The 21,483-nt window shown below is 51.6% G+C and overlaps 1 protein-coding gene across 1 annotated transcript in view; it reads right to left on the bottom strand.

Annotated features, from left to right (window-relative positions):
- Positions 1–11,933, bottom strand: part of LOC140409326 (solute carrier family 2, facilitated glucose transporter member 11-like) — a 189,018-nt gene extending 177,085 nt beyond the window's left edge. Inside the window, exon 1 of the mRNA XM_072497743.1 lies at positions 11,812–11,933. Within this exon, the coding sequence (XP_072353844.1) occupies positions 11,812–11,835 (24 nt within the window). The 5' untranslated portion in view covers positions 11,836–11,933. The remainder of the gene's footprint in view (positions 1–11,811) is intronic.
- Positions 11,934–21,483: the final 9,550 nt, after the last annotated feature.

Here is a 21,483-nt window from a genome sequence, read left to right as displayed (position 1 = left end):
GACCTCACGATCTCACTTGCTTGGTCCTCACATTCTCACTTGCTTGGCCCTCACGATCTCACTTGCTTGGTCCTCACAATCGCACTTGCTTGGTCCTCACGATCTCACTTGCTTGGACCTCACGATCTCACTTGCTTGGACCTCACGATCTCACTTGCTTGGACCTCACGATCTCACTTGCTTGGACCTCACGATCTCACTTGCTTGGACCTCACGATCTCACTTGCTTGGACCTCACGATCTCACTTGCTTGGACCTCACGATCTCACTTGCTTGGACCTCACGATCTCACTTGCTTGGACCTCACGATTTCACTTGCTTGGTCCTCACGATCTCACTTGCTTGGTCCTCACGATCTCACTTGCTTTGTCATTCAATGTTACATTTCTGCTGAGGACTTCAGCTGACGATTTAAGTTCCCACTGCATCCTTTGAAAAAAATCAAGAGGTTTGTTCTCGAACTCACCATGCTTCGTCTTCAAATTCCTTCGAAGATTTGAGTGTTTTAAACTTTCATTTGTCAGTATTTCCCTGAATATAACACACATGGGTGTTGCATCCTGATTTGCAGTGGCACATGAAAGCCATGCCTTAAGAAATCATCTTTATACTGATTTGTTTCCATTTTCAGTTTCTTCTTAATTGTTTGTTCACCAGAGGCCCTGGGGCTCTGTATACAGCTCACACCAGCATGCCTTGTCCTGCTGTGGACTCGCCTGAGAAGCTCTCTCCAACAGATTCAGTTGTGAGATCCTGGCCTTTTTGTGTCTCCAGCGCTCTCTTCCTTATCACAAAATAATTCCTCTTCAGTTCTTCACACAGTCCTATTGCTTGCTTGCTGGCAGCTACAAAGTGGAGGAATCTCTCCTCCGTGATTTCGAGCCCAAATCACAGATGTATAGAGTGCGTGGTGTCAGTGTGCGTGCCGGGCGCGTGACCTTCTCTCTGCCGCTGACTCTGGTGGAAAGACTCCATCGTTCATATTTAAAGGCGGTAATGGCCGGCATTCCCTAGTTTATTTTAAAACTTTGTTTCCAATGCCTGATTTTTACGTGTTGCACAGCGCGCAGAGGACGAACACCGGAGCAGAGTTCCAAGATGGGGCCACCACTGTTAGCATTGCGTGCCCACGTGGACGCCCTGTCAGTCCCTGTCCCCACCCCCGCCCCCTGCGCGCGCACGAGGTGACCAGCACACAGCCCAGCCTCGCGCCGCCCCGCCCCCTCAAACCCCGCTACCAATTGGGGACTGCCTGCGGCTGGCATTCTTAAAAGCCGGTCACCGCCTTTGGGGTCTTCTTTCCGCAATCGGAATGCCACAACTGATCACTCCGCGACCCACCCGACACCCGCCCGTGGCCCACCCGCGGTTCGTGACCCTGTGTTTGAAAAACCCTGAGGTAGACAATGATTTGTCAGAACCGAAGAGAGTCCGACGTCCTCCACCTGCTCCACCTTCTCAGGACTTATGGGGTGGGAATGATTATCTTCCCCATGGCTCGCGAGGAGTATGACCTTCTCCGCTGAGGGGCAGGGGAAATACATAGATACATGGAAGGTAGGAGCAGGAAGAGGCCTTCGAGCCTGCTCCGCTATTTACCATGATCATGGCTGATAATCCAACACAATAACCTAATCCTGCTTTCTCCCCATAGCCTTTGATCCCATTCGTCCCAAGTGCTATATCTTGCTGCCTCTTGAATATATTTAATGTTTAGCATCAACTACTTCCTGTGGTAATGAATTCCACAGGCTCACCACTCTTTGTGTCAAGAAATGTCTCCTCATCTCTGTCCAAAATGGTTTACCCTGAATCCTCAGATTGTGACCCTGGTTCTGGACACATCTTCCCTGCATCTACCCTGTCCAGTCCCGTTAGAATTTTATAAGTCTCTATGAGATCCCCCCCCTCATTCTTCTGAACGCCAGCAAGAACAATCCTAACCTAGTCAATCTCTCCTGATATGACAGTCCTGCCATCCCTGGAATCAGTCTGGTAAACCTTCGCTGCACTCCCTCGAGAGCAAGAACACCCTTCCTCAGAACATAAGACCAAAACTGCACACAATATTCTAGGTGCGGCCTCACCAAGGCCCTGTATAATAGCAACAACACATCCCTGCTCCTGTATTCGAAACCTGTCGTAATGAAGGCCAACATACCATTTGCCTTCTTTACCACCTGCTGCACCTGCATGCTTACCTTCAGCGACTGGTGCACAAGGACACCCAGGTCCCGCTGCACACTTCCCTCTCCCAATTTACAACCATTCAGGTAGTAATCTGCCTTCCTGTTTTTGCTTCCTAAGTGAATAACATCTGCGCTCTCAAGACCAACCGCAACATCGTCATCAAACCAGCAGACAAAGGAGGGGCCACCGTCATACTGAACAGAAGGGACTACTGCAAAGAAGTATACCGACAACTCAACAACCAGGAACACTACAGACAGTTACCCGCAGATCCGACCAAGGAACACATCCGCCAACTCAACAGATTGATTAAGACCTTGGATCCAGACCTTCAGAGTACCCTACACGCTCTCATCCCACGTACCCCCCGCATTGGAGATCTCTACTGCCTCCCGAAAATACACAAGGCCAACACACCAGGCCGTCCTATCGTATCAGGCAATGGGACCCTGTGTGAGAACCTCTCTGGCTACATCGAGGGCATCTTGAATCCCATCGTACAAGGTATGCCCAGCTTCTGTCGCTACACGACAGACTTCCTACAGAAACTCAGCACCCATGGACCAGTTGAACCAGGAACATTCCTCGTCACAATGGACGTCTCGGCACTCTACACCAGCATCCCCCATGACGACGGCATTGCTGCAACAGCCTCAGTACTCAACACCGACAACTGCCAATCTCCAGGCGCAATTCTGCAACTCATCCGTTTCATTCTGGATCACAACGTCTTCACCTTCGACAACAAGTTCTTCATCCAGACGCATGGAACAGCCATGGGGACCAAATTTGCACCTCAATATGCCAACATCTTCATGCACAAGTTTGAACAAGACCTCCTCATCGCACAGGACCTTCAACCGACGTTATACACCAGATACATCGATGACATTTTTTTCCTTTGGGCCAATGGCGAAGAATCACTGAAATGACTACGCGATGACATCAATAAGTTCCATCCCACCATCAGACTCACCATGGACTACTCTCCAAGATCAGTTGCATTCTTGGACACACTCATCTCCATCAAGGACGGTCACCTCAGCACTTCGCTTTACCGCAAGCCCACGGATAACCTCACAATGCTCCACTTCTCCAGCTTCCACCCTAAACATATTAAAGAAGCCATCCCCTATGGACAAGCCCTCCGTATACACAGGATCTGCTCAGACGAGGAGGAGCGTAACAGACATCTACAGACACTGAAAGATGCCCTCGTATGAACGGGATATGGCGCTCGACTCATCGATCGACAGTTCCAACGCACCGCAGCAAAAAACCGCACCGACCTCCTCAGACACAACCGACAGAGTACCCTTCGTCGTCCAGTACTTTCCCGGAGTGGAGAAACTACGACATCTTCTTCGCAGCCTTCAACACTTCATCGATGAAGATGAACATCTTGCCAAGGTCATTCCCACACCCCCACTACTTGCCTTCAAACAACCGCACAACCTCAAACAAACCATTGTTTGCAGCAAACTACCCAGTCTTCAGAACAGTGACCACGACACCACACAACCCTGCCATGGCAATCTCTGCAAGACGTGCCAGATCATTGACATGGATACCACCATTACACGTGAGAACACCACCCACCAGGTACGCGGTACATACTCATGCGACACAGCCAACGTTGTCTACCTCATACGCTGCAGGAAAGGATGTCCTGAAGCGTGGTACATTGGCGAGACCATGCAGATGCTGCGACAATGAATGAACGGACATCGCGTGACAATCACCAGCAGGAATGTTCTCTTCCAGTCGGGGAACACTCCAGCAGTCAAGGGCATTCAGCCTCTAATCTCCGGGTAAGCGTTCTCCAAGGCGGTCTTCAGGACGCGCGACAACGCAGAATCGCCAAGCAGAAACTTATAGCCAAGTTCCGCACACATGAGTGCGGCCTCAACCGGGACCTGGGATTCATGTCGCATTACATTCACCCCCCACCATCTGGCCTGGGCTTGCGAAATCCTACCAATTGTCCCGTCTTGAGACAATTCACACCTCTTTAACCTGCGGTTATCCCTATCTCTGAATATGTAAACACTTAATTAACTGCAAATACTCGCATTCTGAGCATTGTCTTGCATCTTTGAATTTGTCGATATATATGTTTCTGGAACATACCTCTTCATTCACCTGAGGAAGGAGCAGCGCTCCGAAAGCTAGTGTTTGAAACAAACCTGTTGGACTTAAACCTGGTGTTGTAAGACTTCTTACTGTGCTCACCCCAGTCCATCGCCGGCATCTCCACATCATAATTGAATAACCTCACACTTATCCAAATTATACTGCATCTGCCATTGATTTGCCCACTCACCCAACCTGTCCAGATCATGCTGTAAGAACTCTGCATCCTCGTCACAGTTCACCCTCCAACCAACATGGTATCATCTGCAAACTTTGAGATGTTACATTTTGTTCCCCCAACCAAATCATTAATACATATTGTGAATAGCTGGGGTCCCATCACCGATCCCTGTAGCACCCCACTAGTTACTGCCTGCCAATTTGAAAAGGATCCATTAATTCCGACTCTTTGTTTTCTCTCTGCCAACCAGTTTTCTATCCACCTCAACACACTTCCCCCAATCCCATGCGCTTTAATTTTGCACAATAATCTCTTATACGGGACTTTGTCAAACCTATTAACTTTTGTATAAAAGATCGGCCAGTAAGGCACCAACCAGAAAAGGTACCCGATAGGGATCTATTGGGTAGTGTAAATACCCTTATTATAAATAAACCTAAGTTCTTCACTTTACTCGTTTTGGGTTTCCCGTGTCCTCACTAAAATCTCATTGAAACCTACAAAATACTTAAAGCAATAGACAGTGTAGATGCAGGTCAGATGTTTCCCTTGGCTGCGGTGTCAAGAACCAGGGGGCACAATTTCAGAATGAGGGGAATCCACTTAGGACCAAGATGAGGAGAAATTTCTTTACACAGATGGCTGTGAATCTTTGGAATTCTCCAGCCATTGGAAACTCAGTCATTGAATATGTTGAAAGCAGAGATTGATAGATTTCTGATTCACAATGACATAAAGGGTTATGGGGATAGTGGGTGCAAATTACATTGAAGTGTCCGGACAGCCATGATCATATTAAATGGTGGAGCAGGCTCGATGGGCTGAATGGCCTACTCCTGTTCCTATGTTCTTATTCTGCTGATTGGCTATTTTAGCTTTTTCTTCCCTCCTCCCTGTGAGTCAATCGTCCACTTTTGAGTGAAATATCGCGAGCAGACCTGAACTATTTCTTCAGGACCTGACTTCTCCAAAATGGTGAGTTTCATTTCTATCTTGAGATCTTCACTGTCTACACTTCAACTTCCATCGTGCCTGTCAACTCCACCTTGTCTGATGTTCATGACCCTTAATTAACTTACATTCATATAGCCCCATGAGCAGGGAAAAATGTTTCAAGGTGTTTCACAGAGCAGTAAAAGGAAAGGTTGAAGAGCCTTTGATAGAGGGGTGGCTTATGAATGGTTTTGAAGGTGGAAAAGGAGGCAGCAAGGTTTGGGTAAGGTCAGGATACTGGAAGTGAATCTTTCAACAGTGGGGCAGTGGGAACGGGGATATAAAGGAGGCCAGAATGTAGGGATTGGAGGATCCAAGAGGAGATGTAAGGCTGGAAAAGGTTGCAGAGATTAGACATGGCCGTACAGGAGGATTTCACATTTAATCCACTGCGGACAGCACGGTAGTACAGTGGTTAGCACTATTGCTTCACAGCTCCAGGGTCCCAGCTTGGGTTACTGTCTGTGTGGTGTCTGCACGTTCTCCCTGTGTCTGCGTGGGATTCCGCCGGGTGCTCCGGTTTCCTCCCACAAGTCCTGAAAGACGTGCTGTTAGGTAATTTGGACATTCTGAATTCTCCCTCTGTGTACCGGAATGTGGCAACTAGACGCTTTTCACTGTAACTTCACTGCAGTGTTAATGTTAGCATACTTGTGACAATAATAAAGATTATTATGATGGAGCCTGATGTAGGTCTGTGAGGAGGTAAGAGATATAGGCAAACAGGGATCATTATGCGATTTGGTGCAGATGGTCATCTTCAGACAATGTGGAGTTTACAGAAGGTGATGGCAGACAGGGAAGTTGAATTTTTGGAGACGTTGAATTTTTTTTTTCCTTTATGAATTTAGAGTACCCAATTAATTTTTTCCAATTAAGGGGCAATTTGGCATGGCCAATCCACCCACCCTGCACATCTTTGGGTTGTGGGGGGCGAAACCAACACAAACACAGGGAGACTGTGCAAACTCCACACAGACAGTGTGGAGTTTGACCTAGAGCCGGATTCGAACCTGGCACCTCGGCGCCATGAGGCAGCAATGCTGACCACTGCACCACCGAGCTGCCCTGAGAAGTTGAATTTAAAGGTAGGATAGGATGGTATAAAGGTTGACAAATCATATTGTCACTGTGGGCAGACAGTCTGAAGATGAGAAAGTAGAAGGGATGTGGATTTATGCTATGATAAAAGCATTGGAGCCACTTAAAAGCATATAACTTTAAGTGACTATGACATTTACACAAAAACCGTGTGCTGTATCTGTGCCTATGTCTATCCATACATTTGTGTGCAAAAGTATACCAGAGATTATGCCCACACGAAACCCATGATACTCCTACCTACCCGTTTGAAAAAGGCCTTGGGAATCATAATGGGAAGGCACTGGAACACAAAGAGCAACCTCGGGAGGACCATCATTTTAACCGACTGTACCCTGCCCGCTAGCGAGAGTGGCAGCATATCCCATCTTTTGAAATCCTCCTCCATCTGCTCCACCAACCGCGTCAAATTGAGCTTGTGCAGGGCCCCCCAGCTCCCAGCCACCTGGATCCCCAAGTACCGAAAGTTCCTTTCCGCCCTCTTCAATGGTAGGTCGTCTATCCCCCTTCCCTGGTCCCATGGATGCACCACAAAGAGCTCACTTTTCCCTACGTTGAGCTTATAGCCCGAGAAGTCCCCAAACTCCCTTAGGATCCGCATGACCTCCACCATCTCCTCCACTGGATCTGCCCCATACAGCAACAGATCATCCGCATACAGCGACACCCGATGTTCCTCTCCCCCTCGGACCAACCCCCTCCATTTCCTGGACTCCCTTAGTGCCATGGCCAACGGCTCAATTGCCAATGCAAACAACAAGGGGGACAGGGGGGCACCCCTGCCTCGTCGCTCAGTACAGCCAAAAGTACTCCGACCTCCGCCGATTCGTAGCCACACTCGCCACCGGGGCTCTAGAAAGGAGCCTGACCCAACTGATAAACCCCTCCCCGAACCCAAACCTCCGCAACATTTCCCACAGATACTCCCACTCCACCCGGTCGAAGGCCTTCTCCGCATCCATAGCTGCTACTACCGCCACCTATCCCTCCACCGATGGCATCATAATCACGTTGAGGAGCCTCCGCACATTAGTGTTTAGCTGCCTGCCCTTTACAAATCCCGTCTGGTCCACATGAATCACCCCAGGGACATAGTCCTCAATTCTCGTAGCCAACACTTTTGCCAGCAACTTAGCATCAACATTGAGGAGCGAGATCGGTTTATACGACCCACATTGCAGTGGGTCCTTCTCCCGCTTCAGAATCAGCGAGATCAGCGCCCCGGACATTGTCGGGGGCAGGGTCCCCCTCTCCCTTGTCTCATTGAAAGTCCTCACTAACAACGGGCCTAGCAGGTCCACATATTTCCTATAAAACTCGACCGGGAACCCATCTGGCCCCGGGGCCTTCCCCGCCTGCATGTTCTCCAATCCTTTAACGAGCTCATCCAACCCAATTGGCGCCCCTAAACCAGCCACCTCCAGCTCCTCCACCCTCGGGAACCTCAGTTGATCCAAAAATCGTTGCATCCCCTCTTCCCCCGCTGGGGGCTCAGATCTGTACAGCTCCTCATAGAAGTCCTTAAATACCTCATTTACCCTCACCGCACTCCGCACCGTATTCCCCCTGCTATCCTTAACTCCACCTATCTCCCTCGCTGCCACCCTCTTACGGAGCTGGTGTGCCAGCATCCGGCTCGCCTTCTCCCCATACTCGTACGTCGCCCCCTGTGCTTTCCTCCACTGTGCCTCTGCTTTCCCTGTGGTCAACAGGTCAAACTCCGTCTGGAGGCTTCGCCGCTCCCTGAGTAGTCCCTCCTCAGGGGCCTCTGCATATCTCCTGTCCACTCTTAAAATCTCCCCCACCAACCTCTCCCTGCCCTCTCTCTTCTCCCTGTGGGCCCTGATGGAGATTAACTCTCCCCTGACCACCGCCTTCAACACCTCCCAGACCACCCCCACCTGCACCTCTCCGTTGTCATTGGCCTCCAAGTATCTCTCAATGCACCCCCGCACCCTCCCGCACACCTCCTCATCCGCCAGTAATCCCACATCAAGACGCCACAGCGGGCGCTGGTCCCTCGCCTCTCCTAACTCCAGCTCCACCCAGTGCGGGGCGTGATCTGAGATGGCTATGGCCGAATACTCCGTTCCCTCCACTTTCGGGATTAGCGCCCTACTCAAAACAAAAAAATCTATCCGGGAATAGGCTCTATGTACATGGGAAAAGAATGAGAATTCCTTGGCCAGGGGCCTAGCAAACCTCCATGGATCCACTCCCCCCATCTGGTCCATAAACCCCCTAAGCACCTTGGCCGCAGCCGGCCTCTTCCCCGTCTTGGATCTGGAGCGATCGAATGCTGGATCTAGCACCGTGTTGAAATCCCCCTCCCATTATCAAGCTTCCTGCCTCCAGGTCCGGAATCCGACCCAGCGTGCGCTTCATAAATCCGGCATCATCCCAATTCGGGGCGTATACGTTTACCAGTACCACCCACACCACCTGCAACCTACCGCTCACCATCACGTCTCGACCTCCATTATGCACTACAATATTCTTGGCCTCAAACGACACCCACTTCCCCACCAGTATTGCAACCCCTCTGTTCTTCGCATCCAGCCCCGAATGGAATACCTGTCCCACCCATCCCTTTCTCAACCTGACCTGGTCTGCCACATTCAAATGTGTCTCCTGAAGCATGACCACGTCCGCGAACACTCGGGCCCTCTTAACCGGCCCATTCAGGCCCCTCACATTCCAAGTTATCAGCCGGATTGGGGGGCTTCTCACCCCCCCCCCCCCCCCCCCCCTGCCGACTAGCCATCTCCTTTTCTAGGCCAGTCACGTGCCCGCGCCTCCCGCACCCTCCAGTCCCCCAGACGGCAGACCCCCGCCCCGACCACCTCTCCTATTTCCAGTTCCCCATTGGCCAATGCAGCAGCAACCCTATACCACCCCCCCCGCGCTAGATCCATATCTAGCTCTTTTGCTTCCCCCATAACATTCCCGTAAGTCAGCTGACTCCTGCTGACCGGCCTCTCCTGCCTTCCCATCGACCCCCCCAGTGTGGGAATCCCCCCTCCCCCTCCTCCCTAGCAGTCAGTGTGTGCTCCTCCGACCCCCACCGTCGTCCTTCCCTAGTGCGGGAAAAAGCCCGCGCTTTGCTGAGACGGCCCCGCCCCCTCTGGCGCAGCTCCTTTTGCGGCCTTATCTCAATTCCCCCATCCCCGGGCCTCCCCTCCCTCCAACACCGGCGCCCACACTCTCCCACAGTCTCCCCATCAAATCCTTTCACCCATCCCCATCCACCACCCAACCAAGGGAACATTCCCTACACGTAGTTAAAACCATATATACAGCAGACATCCCCCCACAACCACAGACCCTCAATTTGAGTCCAACTTTTCAGTCTGTATGAAGCTCCAAGCCTCCTCAGGCGTTTCGAAATAGTGGTGCCGATCTTGGAATGTGGCCCACAATCGCGCTGGCTGCAGCATACCGAACTTCACCCCCTTCCGATGGAGCACCGCCTTGGCCCGATTAAAGCCAGCTCTCTTCTTGGCCACCTCTGCACTCCAGTCCTGGTAGATTTGGATCTCCGTGTTCTCCCACCTGCTGCTCCGCTCTTTCTTGGCCCATCTGAAGACACACTCTCTATCCATAAAGCGGTGACACCTCACCACTACAGCCCTTGGTGGCTCGTTGGCCTTGGGTCTCCTTGCCAGGACCCGATGAGCCCCATCTAGCTCCAGGGGGCTCGGGAAGGCTCCAGCGCCCATCAGCGAATTGAGCATCGTGCTCACATATGCCCCGGTATCGGGCCCCTCAACTCCTTCAGGGAGACCCAGAATCCGAAGATTCTTCCTCCTCGACCTATTCTCCTGGTCCTCAAATCTTTCCGCCCACCTCTTGTGCAGCGCCTCGTGTGCCTCCACCTTCACCGCCAGGCCCAAGATCTCATCCTCGTTCTCCGAGGCTTTCTGCCGCACCTCTCGAATCGCCGCCCCCTGGGCCCTCTGGGTCTCCACTAGCTTCTCAATCACCGCCTTCATTGGCGCCAGCATTTCTGTCTTCAGCTCCTCAAAGCAGCGTTTAAGAAACTCCTGCTGCTCCAGCGACCACTGCGCCCATGCTGCTTGGTCTCCACCCACCGCCATCTTGCTTTTTCTCCCTCTCACTTTTCGCTGCTCCAAGATCCCTTTTTTCACCGCTCCACCCCTGGTCCAATCCATACACTGTCGGGGGGACCTTGCTGTCACCTTCCCACACTGGAAGCCGTCGAACAAGTGCTGTTGGGGCCCCTCTAGAGAGCCCTAAAGTCCGTTCCCGGCGGGAGCTGTCGAACGTGCGACCTATTCAGGCATGGCCGCAACCGGAAGTCCTGGAAATCTTTTTAAGCGCTGTAAAGAGGAGACCCTGGTAATTTCTGCAAGCACGCAATCCGTAATCTCTGTCTAAAGATAAATAGCTGCCGTGCTCAAAGGTTCGTACCCACCGCCCATCCACACACTGGACTTTGAGTGAATTAAACCTGACAGTCATTTTCAGAGAGTGAGGGGGTTTCGCTGTTCATCAGCTTTCTTCTATCTGCTTCTCTTGCCTTCTTGTGAATATTTAAAAGGATGCGAGTCAAAGCTGTCAAGGACCTACCTAGCTAACCCCATGTGAGCTCTCCATTCACAGTCCAGCAAAATTACTGCATGATTTCATCACTCGGTTGCATCATTTAAAATTAATTCAAGTTCTACCGACTCTGGGGCTGGTTTAGCGCAGTGGGCTAAACAGCTGGCTTGTAATGCACAACAAGGCAGCAGCGCGGGTTCAATTCCCGTACCGGCCTCCCCGAACAGGTGCCAGAATGTGGCAACTAGGTGCTTTTCACAGTAACTTCATTGAAGCCTACTTGTGACAATAAGTGATTATTATTATTATTAGAAATATCCCACGCAGGTCTACGGGGTGGAAATGCTTGTCTTCCCCGTGCCCATTGTGGAGTACCCTGCTGGGAGCGGGGTATCTCAATTAGCCAGCGTATATAAGATCGGCCAGTAAGGCACCAACCAGAGAAGAACCTGGTAAGGATCTACCGGGAAGTGTATATATATCGTTTATAAATAAAACTTCATTCTTATTTTTACTGAATGTGGACTCCCCGTGTCCCCATTAAATTATAGTCAACAATTCATAAAATAAATATCAGTAATAACACCAGCTGCACATGCACAATATTATAATGCAGTTAATAAACCCAAAAAGATGTAACAATTTCCTACCAGCTCCTTCAGGATATTTTCCATTAGATGTTTGGTCCCAAATCACTTGCTACTCCTAATTTCGGCAATTATATCAAAAATTACAACGGAAGAAAAGGCCCAGACAGGTTTCAGTTGAATGACAGAGGGCAACTGAGGAGGATTGGGAGCCCAATGCAGCCAAGTTCCTTCATGAGCCTCATATATAGTTGGTGCAAGAACTGGACTATTCCAGAATATCTTTTCATGGTCTGTTAATTCTGCTAAAAATACCTGAATTGCATTTTCTTCACATTCATGATGAGAAGTCCAATTGACCTTTAGAAAAACTGAACTTTCCCAATCGTTGGTGCTGTCCAGGTGACTGTGACAGAGTACTTACATTGCCAGCTGTGTCAGTATTCTACATTGAACAGGTTGCAAATTACAACCAATTCCTTCAAAGTCCCAGAGATGTATTTGATGGGTTCCATATTGTGGGCTTCATAATGGCACACAGCCATGGTACTGAATATTCCCCATGGTCATGAACACAGTCTTCTGGCCTCACGTCCATTAGTTGGTCAGTTCATAACCATGGTATTGTCAAATGGAGGAAAATTGAAAGTTTTTTAAAAATGTACCATTTGCCATCAAGTGGCTTAGTGTTAGCTGTAGCTCAATCAATAGTACCTTTTCTTTTGAGTCAAAAGGTTGAGGGTTTAATTCCAAACCAGTGACATCTAACAACATAGGAGATAGGAGCAGGAGTAGACATTTGGCCCATTGAGCTTGCTCCGCTATTCATACAGCTCATGACTGATCATCTATCTCTTACGCCATATTTCTCACTATCTCCATTTCCCTTGATGTCTTTTGTATCCAGAGGTCTGTTAATTTCTGTCTTCAATGTGGTCAATGACTGAGCTTCCAGTCCTCTGGGGTGGAGAATTCCAAAGATTCCCACCCTCTGAGTGAAGAAATCCCTCCTCATTTCAATCTTAAATGGCCGGCCCCTCATGCTGAGGCTGTGTCCATTGGTTCATAGAATCCTATAGAATCCCTATAATGCAATTCTAGACTCACTAGCCAGGAGAAACATTCTGGGTGGGATTCTCCGTCGGCTGACGCCAAAATCGGGAAAGGCGAATGGGCAGTGAATCAGTTTTGACATTGAAATCATGGCGGGGCCGGATTCACACTAATAATAATAATAACTAAATCGCAATTCTCCGCTGCCTCGACAGCAGCGTCAATGCGTTCCATTCGGCATGTACAGTAAACACCATTGGCATATAATTAGTGGGCCTGACCCTGTATTCTCCGGGGCCTCCACAATTCTCCACCTCCACTGGGGGGAATTCCCGATGGCGAGGTTCACTTGTGGGGCGTCATTCTCCGACCCCCCGCCGGGTTGGAGAATCGCCGGGGGCTGCCGTGAATCCCGCCCCCGCCGGTTGCCGAAGTCTCCGGTACCGGATATTCGGCGGGGGCGGGAATCGGGCCTCGCCGGTGGGCGGGCCCCCCCGCTGGATTCTCCGGCCCGCATGGGCCGAAGTCCCGCCAATAAATTGCCTGTCCCGCCGGCGTGGATTAAACCACCTTTTGAACGGCGGGACAAGGTGGTGTGGGCGGGCTCCGGGGCCCTGGGGGGAGGCGCGGGGCGATCTGGCCCCGGGGGGCGCCCCCACGGTGGCCTGGCCCGCGATCGGGGCCCACCGATCCGCGGGCGGGCCTGTGCCGTGGGGGCACTCTTTCCCTTCCGCCTCCGCCACGGTCTCCACCATGGCGGTGGCGGAAGAGACTCCCTCCACTGCGCATGCGCGGGAAACTGTCAGCGGCCGCTGACGCTCCCGCGCATGCGCCGCCCCGATATGTCATTTCCGCGCCAGCTGGTGGGGCAACAAAGGCCGTTTCCGCCAGCTGGCGGGGCGGAAATCCCTCCGGCGTCGGCCTAGCCCCTCAATGTTGGGGCTCGGCCCCCAAAGATGCGGAGCATTCCGCACCTTTGGGGCGGTGCGATGCCCGTCTGATTGGCGCCGTTTTGGGCGCCAGTCGGCGGACATCGCGCCGTTTGGGGAGAATTTTGCCCCTCATTTCAAAAATCGTGAATCAGGCACCGTGGCTGCTGAAGGAGAAAGAGGCGGTACGGTAACTGTCCAAAACCACTATAGTGTGCTGACAGCTGTGCCGCTGGCCGGGGGGGCTTCTGCCAGGGCCAGGGGGAGTAGCATGATGTGGGCTGTGGGGTCGGGATGGACGAGCACGGAACACCATTGTCGCAGCCAGCAAGGCAGCCATGCAGCTGCGCACGCGCCGACTGCCCACTGTGATCTTAGTGCCACAGATCGTATAGATGTCCCCACAGGCCACCCCCCTACGTGCCCTCTGGCCTCAGCCAACCCATCAACGGGATGGGCACGTTCCAGCGCATCCAGTGTCATCTTGTTGGCTGGGATGAGTGTGTGGGGAGCGAAGTGTTATGTGCGGCTGCAGCTTGTCAGCCTCATGAACGTCAATCACAGACCTGGTGAGTCAGACCCATTTTTCATTGGAATCGGTCGTGTTCCACATGATGCCAGTGCTAGCCCCTCAATGGTCGCTGAATCGGTCCAGCTGCGGCACCAGTTTTGCTGTCGTGGAAATCCATGAACCCTTCCCCAGCGTCAACACGGAGCCTCAGGAACAGAGAATCCCGCCCCCATCTCCATTTATCCGGTCATGCTCTGTAAGAATTTTATTAGTTTCACTGAGATCACCTCTCATTCTTCAAAACTCTAGAGAATACAGGTCCAGTTTCCTCAATCTCTCATCCTGAAACAATCCTGCCATCCCAGGAATTAGTCTGATGAACCTCCGATGCATTCCCTCAATGGCAAATATATCCTTCTTCAGATAAGGAGACCAAAACTGTACACAACTCCCCTTGCAATGAAGGTTGACTTCCAATTGACTTCCTTTATTTTTTTCAAAATTTTCACCATTTTTGCAATTTACAACAAACACAAACCCCCCCCAACAGATTAAGCCCCCCACTACCTCCCCCTCCCTCCGCCCCCCCCCCTCCCACTCCTTCCTCAGCAGTCAAAGGAAACCAATTCCCCAAAATGCAAATTGAACAATTCTCAACTATTATAGAGCCCATCACTCGCCCCCATTAGAGCAAATTTCACTTCCTCGAAAACCCTTCCAGCTTCGGGCAGGCCCAAAATATATGTACATGATTTGCAGGGCCCCTCTCACATCGCAATTAGATGTCCTACACCCCCTTGAACAGCTGGCTCATGCTAGACTTTGTAAGGTGTGCCCTTTACACTACCTTCAGTTGTATAAGCCCCAGCCTCGCACACAAAGTCAAGGCATTTACCCTCCGCAGCATCTCACCCAATCCTTCCTCCAGTGCCACCCCCAGCTCTCCCTCCCACTTCGCCTTAACCCCCTCCATGGACACCCCATCCTCCTCCAAAATCCTCTTGTAAATTGCCGCGACAGCCCCCCCCCCCAGCCTCCAGCAGCGAGGAGCAGGCACTATCGGGAAGGTCGGGAAGACCTTCCTCGCAAAGTCCCGTACCTCGCTCGTCCTTTGGTGGCTCCGGAACAGATTAATAAGGTGTTTGAGGAGTTTTATAGGGACTTGTATAAGTCGGAGTCACCACTAACTACCCGGTCTTGTACCGCGCCCGAACTATCTCCCTTGCCGCTGCCTCCCCACGGAGCTGACCTGCCAACATACACCCTGCGAAGGGTAAACGCCTCGACTTTGTGTGCGAGGCTGGGGCCTTCTCCCCGTTCGCATAGACAGCCTCCCTCGCCCTTCTCAACTGATGCACCACTTTCCCTGTAATCAATAGGTCAAACCTCGCCTGCAACTCCTTCCTCTTTGCCAGGAGCCTTCGGCCCAGGTCTCCCGTGTACCTCCCATCCACCTCCAAAATCTCTTATACCGTTGCTGTTCCCCCCTCTCCTCCATATACGCCTTGGCCTTAAATGAGATCACCTTCCTTATCTTGTCACTTGCCAGTAACCCCACATCCATCCTCCACCCTGGCTTCTGGGATGCCCCCTTTTCCAATACCACATCCATCTAATGCGGAGCGTGGTCCGAGATCACAATTGTTGAGTATTCTGCCTCTTAACTCTGGCCAACAGTGCCTTCCCCACCACAAAAAAGTCATCCTTGTGCGCCGGGGAGAAAAATGAATACTCCAGATCCCTCGGGTGTAGAAATCTCCACGGGTCAGCACCGCCTCCCATCTCCCTCTGAACCCGGTCAACTTCTTCGCCCCTCCTCCTCCTCCCCTTCTCAGGAACTCGGCCCCAAATGCCCAAAACCCACCTCCCTCAATCCAAGAAACAAAAAAGGAACCACACCCAAAAGGAAAAACAAGAACACAAGTAAATAACTCCTCAATCCCCATTTGCAAGACAGAAACAAAATCCCAATCCAACTAGAAACCCCTAAATAAGAAAAAACAATCCCCATTCCCACCAGCCAAGTTCAAATCCCAACTCTCATCCCAGTCCTTCAGCATTAACGAACCCCACCGCCACCTCCACAGTCTCAAAATAAAAGTCCTTTGAGTTATGAGTCACTCTCAGCTACACTTGGTTGACCCCTCCGAACCTCACTCTGCTGTCGTACAATGCCGCCTTCACCCATCCAAAGGTCGCCCGTCTTCTCGCCAACTCTGACATCAGATCTTGGTATGTAAGTATACCAACACCTTCCCACTACACATCTCGTCTCTACTTTGCCCAACTCAAAAGGGCAGCACGGTAGCATTGTGGACAGCACAATTGCTTCACAGCTCCAGGGTCCCAGGTTCGATTCCGGCTTGGGTCACTGTCTGTGCGGAGTCTGCACGTCCTCCCCGTGTGTGCGTGGGTTTCTTCCGGGTGCTCCGGTTTCCTCCCACAGTCCAAAGATGTGCAGGTTACGTGGATTGGCCATGATAAATTGCCCTTAGTGTTGGGTGGGGTTACTGGGTTATGGGGATAGGGTGGAGGTGTTGACCTTGGGTAGGGTGCTCTTTCCAAGAGCCGGTGCAGACTCGATGGGCTGAATGGCCTCCTTCTGCACTGTAAATTCTATGAAATTCTATGAAAACCTTCTCCTTCACATGGTAGCTGTGGAAGCATACTATGACCACTTTAGGCTTCGGCCTGAGTGACCGAAGTGCTCTGTCCAACTCGTAGCAGGAGGGTTCTTCCACCTCCCTCATCAACTCAGTAAACATCTTTGCAAAGTACTCGGTCTGCCTCGGGCCTTCCACCACCTTGGGCAGACCCACGATCCTCAAATTTTGCCTCCTCAACCTGTTCTCCAAGTCCTCCATCTTGGCTCTGAGCCCTTTGTTGACCTCTGCAACTCTCCGCAGCTCCTCATCCATCGAGGTGAACTGGCCGCTGAGCTGCGACAGTGCCTCCTCCACCCCCTTCAGCTTCTCTTGCCCCTGCACCTTGACCAACGTCTTCATCACTGCTGCTTTTACTGAGGCAATCGCCTCCTCCACCCACTCTTTAAGCGAGGCTACCATCTCCCTCCGAAGCACCTCCAAATGTTTGGCAAACAGCCTTTCGAACTCCACCAACATCACCTCAGTCAGAGATTCCACTGTGATGGGAGCGGCCCCACCCGGCCCACCCAACGACCCAGCCCCCGCCATCTTTCTTCCTGTGGGACTCACAGTAACACTCGTCGGTAGACTTTTGTTCGCCCCCTTCTTTCCAGGACATTTCTTCTGGAACTTCGACAAAGTTGAAAACTTCACACTTATTCACATTATATTCCACCTGCCTTGCTCTTGATCAAACTTGGCCTGTCCAATCCTCTTGAAGCCTCCTTTGCAGCCTCCTCATAACACATTCCCATCTAGTTTTGTGTCATCAGCAAATTTGAAAATGTTTTATTTGGGCCCCACTTCCAAATAATCTATACAGATTGTGAACAGCTGTGGCCTAAGTACTGCTCCTTGCAGTGCCCACTGGGCAGCAACGGCAGAAAGAGTGAGGGGATGGGTACAAGAACCCGGCACAGATTGGGTACAAATGGAGGAGGCATCCTGTAAAGGAATGACCCTCCGGGCCCTGGCTACAGCAGTAGCCCCCCCCCCCGCTGAAAATAAAAACAAAGCACAGCTGGAGCCAACGGGAGGGGAGGGGGAAGGGACAGGGGGGAGGACGCAAGGGCAGGAGGGGGGAGGGACCTGCCATCCTGAGAATGACCCGTTAATTCCTACTCTAGTTTCTGCCAGTTAACCAATTATCAATTTATAACAGTACCTTACCACCAATCCCATGCATTCTAAGATAGACCCATAGGTCTGGCAGCACCTACAGAGCGAGAAACAGTTAACATTTTGAGTCTGTAAACCCATGTGTTGTAATTTTGTTCACTAACCCCCGTGTCAGACCTTATTGAAAGCCTTCTGAAAATCCAAATGCATGACATGCACCAGTTCTCCGTTATCTATGCCATAAGTAATTTCCATTAAAAAAATGTCAAACATCATTTCCATTTCATAAATCCATATTGATAGGGCAGCGCGGTGGCGCAGTGGTTAGCACTGCTGCCTACGGCGCTGAGGATCGATCCCGGCCCCGGGTCATTGTGGCGTTTCCACATTCTCCCCGTGTCTGCGTGGGTGTCACCCCCACAACCCAAATATGTACAGGTTAGGTAGATTGGCCACATCAAATTCCCCTCAATTGGAAAAAAAATAATTTGGTACTCTAAATTAAAAAATAATCCATATTGACTCTGTCCAGTCATATTATAATTTTCCATGTGTCCAACTATTACATCCTTTATAATAGATTCCAACATTTTTCCAATTGCTGACATCAAACTAACAGGTCTGTAGTTCTCAGTTTTCTCTCAACCTCCTTTCTTAAATAGTGGGGGAGACATTTGCTACTTTCCAGTCTGCAGGAACCTTTCCCGAATCTACAGAATTTGTAATGGCAACAACCAATTATTGGGTAAACCTAGGGTGCGATTCAGGCAAAAAACGACTAAGGGTACGATTCTCCGGCCTCCGGTGTCTATTCACTCGTGCTGCCCAGTGTAGGTGATGCACTATCAATTACGACGAGACGAGAGTAGAGTGTAATCGAGGCTTTATTACGCAGAGATGTGTAGCCTCCCGCAGCTGCTGCTGAAATGGCACATGCCTGCGGAGGAGAACGGGTCCTGGCGCTGCCAGCCACGTTGGGAGCGAAACCCCGGAGGTGGATTTCCCGGGGAAGGAAAAGAGACGTTCATGGGGGGTTTCCTTAGTCGCCGTGCACATGAGCGACCGAATGGAGTGAAGTGCATCGGGGAGGACCTCCAGCCAGTGGGAGGTTGGGAGATTTCTGGACCGTAGGGCCAGCTGGACGGCCTTCCAGACCATCCCATTCTCCCACTCCACCTACCCGTTTCCCCGGGGGTAGTAGCTGGTCGTCCTGCTCGAGTCAATGCCCCTGTTGAGCAGCTACTGGCGCAGCTCATCGCTCATAAATGAGGATCCCGGTCACTGTGGACGTAGGCGGGGAAACCGAACAGAACGAAGATGGTGTTGAGGGCTTTGATGACGGTGGCAGATGTCATTTTGGGGCATGGGATGGCGAAGAGGAATCTGGAATATTCGTCGACCACATTGAGAAAATACGTGTTGCGGTCGGTGGAGGGGAGGGGCCCTTTGAAGTCCATGCTGAGGCGTTCAAAGGGACGGGAGGCCTTCACCGGGCGCACACAGTGTGGCCGGTAGAAGTGCGGTTTACACTCCGCGCAGACCTGGCAGTCTCTGGTGATAGCCCTGACTTCCTCGATGGAGTAGGGCAGATTGCGGGCCTTAAAGAAGTGATAAAAGCGGGTGACCCCTGGGTGACAGAGATCGTCACGCAGGGTCCGGATCGGTCCACTTGTGCGCTGGCACATGTACTTCAGGACAGGGCATCGGGGGGCTCGTTGAGCTTACCGGGGCGATACAAAATCTCATAATTAAAGGTGGAGAGCTCGATCCTCCACCTCAAGAACTTATCATTTTTGATCTTACCCCGCTGTGTGTTGTTAAACATGAAGGCAACCGACCGTTGGTTTGTGAGGAGAGTGAATCTCCTGCTAGCCAGGTAATGCCTCCAGTGCTGCACAGCTTCAACGATCGCTTGGGCCTCTTTTTCGATGGAGGAGTGCCGAATTTCGGAGGCATGGAGGGTGCGGGAAAAGAATGCTACGGGCCTGCCTGCCTGGTTGAGGGTGGCGGCCAGAGCGATGTCTGATGCATCGCTCTCAACTTGGAAGGGGAGCGTCTCGTCGACCGCGTGCATCGCGGCCTTGGCGATGTCGGCCTTCATACGGTTGAAGGCCTGGTGAGCCTCGGCCGTCAGTGGGAACCGGTGGAGTGGATGCCTTGCCCGCATAGTTAGGGACCCACTGGGCGTAGTACGAAAAGAACCCCAGGCATCGTTTGAGAGCCTTGGGGCAGTGGGGAAGGGGGAGATCCATTAGGGGGCGCATGCGATCGGGGTCGGGCCCTAGAACTCCGTTCTGAACCACATAGCCGAGGATGGATAATCGGTTCATGCTGAACACACACTTCTCCTTGTTCTTGGTTAGGTTGAGAAGTTTGGTGGTGTGGAGAAATTTGGAAAGGTTAGCGTCGTGGTTCTGCTGGTTGTGGCAGCAGATGGTGACGTTATCCAGGTACGGGAAAGTGGCCCGCAGTCCGTACCGGTCAACCATTCGGTCCATCTCCCGTTGGAAGACCGAGACCCTGTTAGTGACGCCGAAGGGAACCCTAAGGAAATGGTAAAGGCAGCCGTCCGCTTCAAACGCGGTGTACGGGCGGTCCGCCTTGCGAATGGGGAGCTGATGGTAGGCAGATTTCAGGTCCACTGTCGAGAAGTCCCGGTACTGTGCAATCTGATTGACCATATCAGATATGCGTGGGAGGGGGTACTCTTCGAGCTGATTGTACCGATTGATGGTCTGATTGTAGTCAATGACCATCCTGTTTTTCTCTCCCGTTTTCACCATGATGCACGATCAATTACACTCAAAGACGAGGTTGTAACATAACTGAAGGCTTTAATTGACTAGAACTGTTCCCCAGCAGCTTCGGTACAGAAAGTGAGGGCTGCTGGGACGGCACCGGTTCTTATACCCCGCCTGTCAACGCGGAGCTACATACCAACAGCCAATGGTATCAATTTCTAAGAGTTCCCTTTGGTGTCACTAATGGGGTCTCGGTCTTCCAGCGAGAGATGGACCGAATGGTTGACCGGTACAGCTTATGCGCAACGTTCCTGTATCTGGATAACGTCACCATCTGCGGCCATGACCAGCAGGAACACAACACCAACCTCCGCAAATTCCTCCAGACCGCGAAAATCCTTAATCTGACATAGAATAAGTATAAATGCGTGTTTAGCACCGACCGTCTAGCCATTCTAGGCTATGTGGTGCGAAGTGGAGTCATTGGCCCCGACCCTGAGCGCATGCGCCCCCTTATGGAGTTCCCCCTCCCTCACTGCCCCAAGGCCCTGAAGCGCTGCCTCGGGTTCTTCAGCTATTATGCACAGTGGGTCCCCAATTACGCAGACAAAGTCCGACCCCTGATCCAGTCCACAACCTTTCCCCTATCGACGGAGGCCCGCCAGGCCTTCTGCCGCATCAAAGCAGACATTGCAAAGGCCACGGTGTGTGCTATCGACGAGTCCCTCCCCTTCCAG

The sequence above is a fragment of the Scyliorhinus torazame genome, chromosome 1 (assembly GCF_047496885.1).
Source record: "Scyliorhinus torazame isolate Kashiwa2021f chromosome 1, sScyTor2.1, whole genome shotgun sequence".
Lineage (NCBI taxonomy): Eukaryota > Metazoa > Chordata > Chondrichthyes > Carcharhiniformes > Scyliorhinidae > Scyliorhinus > Scyliorhinus torazame.
Note: the sequence above shows the minus strand (reverse complement) of the source record. Positions and strands in the feature narration are given on the sequence as shown.